The sequence below is a fragment of the Ruditapes philippinarum genome, unplaced genomic scaffold (assembly GCF_026571515.1).
Source record: "Ruditapes philippinarum isolate M1 unplaced genomic scaffold, ASM2657151v2 ctg3880_1_1_1_1, whole genome shotgun sequence".
Lineage (NCBI taxonomy): Eukaryota > Metazoa > Mollusca > Bivalvia > Venerida > Veneridae > Ruditapes > Ruditapes philippinarum.
In genome coordinates this window covers 12,957-19,842 of record NW_026856372.1, presented here as the reverse complement: position 1 = coordinate 19,842, position 6,886 = coordinate 12,957, and the positions used below count along the sequence as shown (strand labels likewise).

The 6,886-nt window shown below is 30.7% G+C and overlaps 1 protein-coding gene across 1 annotated transcript; it reads right to left on the bottom strand.

The window, feature by feature from the left end:
• Nucleotides 1-1,564: 1,564 nt before the first annotated feature.
• Nucleotides 1,565-6,705, bottom strand: LOC132746313 (neuronal calcium sensor 1-like). The gene is made up of 4 exons (XM_060735425.1): nt 6,571-6,705; nt 5,985-6,063; nt 5,320-5,486; nt 1,565-4,497 (listed from the first exon to the last, which is right to left on the bottom strand). The coding sequence occupies exons 1-4, from the start codon at nt 6,703-6,705 to the stop codon at nt 4,390-4,392; spliced, it is 489 nt and encodes a 162-aa protein (XP_060591408.1). The 3' UTR covers nt 1,565-4,389.
• Nucleotides 6,706-6,886: the final 181 nt, after the last annotated feature.

Here is a 6,886-nt window from a genome sequence, read left to right as displayed (position 1 = left end):
TAGGTCACTAGAGACTGAAACATTGCAAAGGTAGCTAAAATATATAAGGGCCTGACACTGGCTAGAATTATGCAATGAAGGCTCATTTAGGGCAGTTAACTGGCTAACCTAACATACTTTTTGGTTTATATAAGAAAATTAACACAATAAATAAGGAAAAGGAATCGATGAAGTTCTGCATTGGTCTAGTACTGGGGCACAGGAGAAACATTTTATTCTTCTGTTAGAGGAATATCATGATGAACAATAATGTTTTGTTAGGAATGTTTATTGGTAAAAGAACACAATATACAATATCAGTAGCATAATAGTGTTCAAACAAGTACAGTCAAACCCTGTTTGAAAGACCACCTCTGATTGAAAATAGAATAAGGCCACATATAAAAAAATCTTTTTCGCAATAGGCCAATGTTTCAATTATTTCCTACTTCACTACAGTGGTATCTGTAAAAGCAGAATGGCTCCAGATTTTTTTTAAATAATGAAAATCTCAGAATTATATATACATTGTATATCGGTAAAAATGATGTCAATACTGTTAAACATCATGTGAAATCATTGTCCCCATAAATTACCTGTCACATGTAAAAACATGCAGAAATTATCTTCCTCTATCAGTTTACAGGGCAAAAATTTGGGTAAAAAAATGATGATAAAATACATCAAGTAAAATCTGTCACATTTTGCATTATAAATTCATTTTTCAGCTGAATTATGAATTTAATATATTTCTTAACCATTGCAAATCATAAATATTTTTTTTTTTCATCTGGAGGCATGTCACTTGATATAAATCAGTTGTCAGGAAAGACAACTCCCTACATTCAGACTGGTCTTTGCAAACAGGCTTGACTGTACCTTGCTTGAACTGGTTGTACATACATGTATATCAAAAAGACTGATCCATTCAAATTAATTTCACTATTTTTTTTTCTTTCTTCCCACAAACATTTGAGATTGTTCTTTAAAGATTTTTTTTTAAAAAGCACTTCCTGAGAGGCCATTTCTTATATTCTCAAACTGGCCTTTCAGGACAGGTTTCACTATACAATGCATTTAAAAAAGAATCACTTGTCTTCCCGTAAGTACATGTTTAAACTAAATACTCAGCTATAAGACAAACTTTCTACTAAGTTCTATAAGACTCAAAATCAAGAACGCGTCTTATACTTAGTATCCAGCTAATAATAACAAAGAAACTAACAAAAATAAATCAAACAATATATATATATATCTACAAAAATGTATAAAAAAGCTTCTTTTATAGATTTAACAACCTTTTAATAATGAACACACAAAGTTTTAATCTCATATCTCAACAAATGAGCCGCGTCACGACAAAACCAACATAGTTGGTTTGCGACCAGCATGGATCCAGACCAGCCTGCGCATCCGCGCAGTCTGATCAGGATCCATGCTGTTCGCTATTAGTTTCACTACTTGTTATAGACTTTGTAAGCGAACAGCATGGATCCTGATCAGATTGTGCGGATGCGCAGGCTGGTCTGGATCCATGCTGGTCGCAAACCCATTATGTTGGTTTTGTCGTGACGCAGCTCAAATGGTTTACAGAGTGTGGCAAGACCTTTTTCCTATTTCAAACATGTTCAATGAAGACTGAATTTACTTCTTCTGAAAGTTTATAGAAATTGGATCTTACTCATTTTACACCTAACAAGGTCCAAATAAATGAAGAAATATGAACAAACCAAATAAAATAATGATGTAAAGCCACTTAAAAAATGTTCATGTGTTAAAAAAGCTAGGTGTATAAATACATATAATGTTTAAAACAACATGATGACTTGACATTGTTCTTTATTTATGCTCTTATGTTATCATTATAATCTATTGTTGTTATAAACAGATTATTCAACCAAAGATCAAAGTAACATATTAAATAAAGAACTGTGCCTATGACTACAGCAATAAATTAAGAATATAAATGATGAATGGTATATGGTAAAATACAGTTAGTCTATAAAATCCTGAATCCAGAAATAATCTATAAAGTTTGTTCACCTAATTTCGTTGGAATGAAATTTTATGAGTTTATCACAAAGGACATATTCAACAGTTCTTAAATTTTGGATTGTCTATTTGTGCAAAAAAAGTATTTATCAAATAAAGTAATGCAAAATACTCTTACAGCAGTCTTAAAGAATTTTCATTGGATCTTAAATGTGCGGCTGACCTTAGGAAAGACTATGAAAATTAATTCCCCACAAATAAAAATGATTTTCCAGAATATATAAATCTTTGACTTTTTTAGGACAATATTCATTACAGTCTTATAGGCAAGAATTATTACAGAGGTTACATTAACAATTCTTGTAAATATTTACAAGACAATTGAATGAAGTGGAATTCTTAAAGGCACAACACTCATGGTTAAAAATTTGCAATAACAAGTATGAACAACTAACTTAAATACAGATAAGTTCACTTTGGATAACCTTAAAACAACAAAAACATTGTGGGTACATCACATGCATTATACACAATTTGTACATGTACTTTAATTCATACATGTATGATAAATTTGACAAATGTAGGTGTGTATGATGCATTAACAATATTTATACTACTGTATCCAATGCAATACCTATCAATATTCAATGTTTATTACTATATATATATGTGAAAAATCTGCTTTTCTTTGGAAATAAAAAGAAAGAAAAAAACAACAACAAAAGGACCTGTTTTTTTGCTAAATTGTCATACAAAAAGACTATGTCGTATTTCATCTTTTCCCCTGGTGCCCCCCAGAGTGAAAGTACGATAAAGTGGTCACTTTGTCGTAATTTAGTGTTTTGCAGAGCATCAAGAGTAGCAAAAGCAGACAAATGGGTCACTTTGTTTACTTTTTGTGTTTTCACCTCCTGCCCAACAGAGCAAAAGGCAAAAACACAAATATATGACAAAGTGATTGTATTTCCATGATTTTGTCTGGCGCCCTACAGCGTGAGACCACGAAATTACAACATAGTGATCACTTGCATTTCTTAGAAATGTCCTAACGCTATTATTATACAAATGTAGTTCCAGCAGCAAGACAGATGAGATGAATATAAATTTATCAATTTCTTTACATGCATACAGTGAAGGTGAATCATTCAATAAATAATTAGGTATAAAAATGTTTAACAGCTTTTTCTATAAGAAAAGCACCAAGTAACATTTAATTTGGCAGAACAGAATGATTAAAAACTGATCAAAAATGCATTCTTCAAGCAAATGGAAATGCCTCAAACAGAAAACACCCCACTAATTTTGGCAATAAGAACTATGATACTTTATATCAAGAGAACACAATTAAAAATGAGTTAATGAAATCAATTTATATTTAACACCTTATAAAATGACTATGAAATTCTGGCAATTGCTTTCCACAATATATGACAACCTCAGAATCTTATGTAACCTAGACAATTCTGATGAAAAACGATGAATGACATTTGAAGATTGCATGCATTATTATAAATATTTCAATATTTTACACATTGCATTGATGTTAATTATAGATACAATGTATGTGCTTTTTATAACAACATATAAATAATCAGTAAATTGTTCAAATCTTTCTTTTAATCATAATGTACTGATGGTTAATGATAAAAGGAAACTTAAAGTTGCATGCCTCGCAGATGAGCCAAATTTTTTAAAGAAATTAAAATCATAATAAAGAATCATCATTCAAGTAATTATTTACATGTGATTTGCAATGAGTGAATGGTTTTTGCTGTACTTAATTATCACCATATTTCTACTGCATGACTGACACAGTAAGGGCTAATTTTGCATATTTTGACCTCTTACGTGGATTGTAAGTACTGTTTGCAATGTGTAAATTTATTTTAAATGGCATTTTTTGCTCAATTCAAATATTTTACTTTAAAATACATTTTCAAAATTTTCATGAAAGTTAGCATGAATCTGGAGGCATGCAGCTTTTAATGACAAGAGTGTATGTATATCTGTAAAGAATTGTATAAAGTTGAATTGCTACAAGACCTGGTGGCTTAGTATAAGTAAAACAACATACAATCTGTTCTAGCGATGTATCCAATCAAAAAAAAACAGTAACACTCATGAGACACATGTTTTGCTAAAAATCTGGGTAATGTAGGCAAATATCTGATCATAATACAGTAACAATATCATTATCCCTATTTAAAAAACTTTTATAGACTATTTCTATTTCAAATTAGTCCATCAAATCCAACCTTCTTTATTCGAAATCAGCTAAAAATGATGAGAGCCAATCAGATAATCCAATACAATGTTCTTATTCTTAATTCGAAATTGTGTAACCAATCAAATTCATTCTACTTTACAATTCAACCAATCAGCATTAATTTTACATGTCTGAATGAGGTTGCAATGCTGTCAGCTGTGGATATGTGGTCCTGTGTCAATTGTAAGGGCCTGCACAATCCAAGGGTCACTCTTAGAGCCCTCTCTAAACTCGTCTTTTGACAGCATTCCATCTCGATTCTACAATAATTTTAATACAATTTTTTTTATAATCACATATTAACAACCTTAAGGTTATACTACTTCAGCTACAATTTAAGTATTAAACAAAGCGGTAAAGGGACACCTTATTGACACCTCTGCTGCAAGAAGAACCACTGATCTTTCATACAGACTAGTAGGTGTTGATTAGCTTACTCAGATGAAGGAATCCATTTAAACCTACAGTGGTCAGTCAGTGACAGGTGAAGAATGAAGAGTATTATAACTAAAGGTTAGTTAAATATTTAATACTGACTACTCTCTACTATTAGTAAACTGTTTGACAAAGAAAGGGAGATAATCACACTCTAGATTCTTTATATTGACAATGGACATGTTTATAATGTCCATCCAAAGGTATGTAGTGAGCTAACATTTGAAATTTTATTTTGACATAATTCCTTTCAATTTTACTATTTATTTCACATGCATGATAAATAACTCACATGGTCAATGAAAATTTCTGTAAATATCCATTTAACATTCAATTTCTAAAAAGAGTGGGACAGTCTTTTTATATTTTTTTGCAGATTTATATTTTGGCCTGATCATTTTTCAAATATCAACTATTGGTCAGTCACCATTATAACAGTCAATCTTATGAAATATCGTCAATTCAGTTTATTGCTTGCCAATGAAAAAAATGAGCATAATGTCACTTTTATTTGTAGTGTACAACTAAATTTAGAATTTAAAGGCATGTTATGCCTCTAATAATATTAATATCAGAATTTTTAAAATTAAAACTGTCAATAAATAGTAAAACATTGATATAGGTCATTAAAGTAAAGCAGGGTTTACCATATCCATTTGTTGAAATATTTTGTTGGCTCGTTTCTCAGGTGTGTCTTCATCTTTAGGCAAGTCGATCAGGTTACCTACCATGCTATAAATAGCATCAATAATGTCGATCATTTCTGTACGCGTAATAAAACCATCATTGTCAACATCGTATAGGCTGAATGCCCCTGAAATAAAGCAAAACATGTCAATTTGAATTATAAATCCCTTGAATATAATTCCTTGAAAAGATGTTTGCAGGAAATTTGCAAATGTGGATTTTACCCATCTAATCCTGGGGTATAAACATACTTTGATAGTTCTTACACATCAGACTGGTGTATCCGTTAGTTACACCCATACCGGAAATTTCATCTGGCATGGGGGGGGGGAGGTGCCAGATGAGTCACGTGCTATACGATTGAGTCATTTTAGCGTATTTTATCAATGAACCACATTAAAATGACGTCATGATTAAGTTGTAATTTCTTACGCTGTTGTAAAAAAATAGTTTCAGGTGTAATATGACATAAATTTCCATGGAAAATTGTTTTACCAAGGTAAAGAAATTGAAATATGATGGAACATAGTAGAATATGCAAGAAAAAATACCTGACATATGTTTGTGGTTCGAATCGGAATATCCGTCTGAGTTTACAATGTTGTTTAGTTTCTAAAATACTTACAATCTAGTTTTTCATCAAGTGTTCCCCTTGAGGTTATTGACAAGGCACAAATAAACTCTTTAAATGATATCATACCGTCCTGAAATACAATTAAAAAAAATCAAATCTTACATACAATAAGAAATTAAAATACATAAATGCATTCATATTATATAGATGAATTAATAAATTCTTTTTCATCTGTGAAGAAAAATATTACAATTATTAAATTACAAATATCACAAAAGTTTTTGATAGTTTATATAAACATAATTGAATTGTTTGAGATAATCTCAAATCTTAGATTTGTAACTATCTTAAGCATAAAATGAATATATCGACAATGCAGGACAACAAAATAGCAATCAGGGGAAGTAATGCATGACCCCAACTAAATGGCAACTAAGGGAGGTAATGAATTTTGTGAAATGTAATGTATTTATAAAGAAGATGCTTTAAAAGGTGGATAATATCATCATAACAAAATCATTTATGATTACCAGAGTTATCTTAAATGTACCTCAAACATGCTGCTTTATAACACTTGTGTACTTGTTGTGAAACAAGCAGTTAAACTTATATAGATAATAATCAAATTTCAAATTACCTTATTTGTATCAAATATATTAAACACATATGAGGCGAACTTCTTGGGACTTCCATGCGGGAAAAACTGCTGGTAAATAGATTCAAATTCCTGAAAATAGAAAACAATTCCTGCATGTGACACATTCTCCGACATTTCAATAATGAATCAAACAGAAGAAAAAAAAAAACATGCAGGCAACTAGATTTGAAAACTTGCTGAATCATCAGCTTTAACTTATTGAATCAAAATTTGATTCTGTTTCTAGCCTTCTGACACAGAAGAATTGTAACAAGAAATATTACAGAGATCTTCTGTCAGACAGGAGGAAACAGAT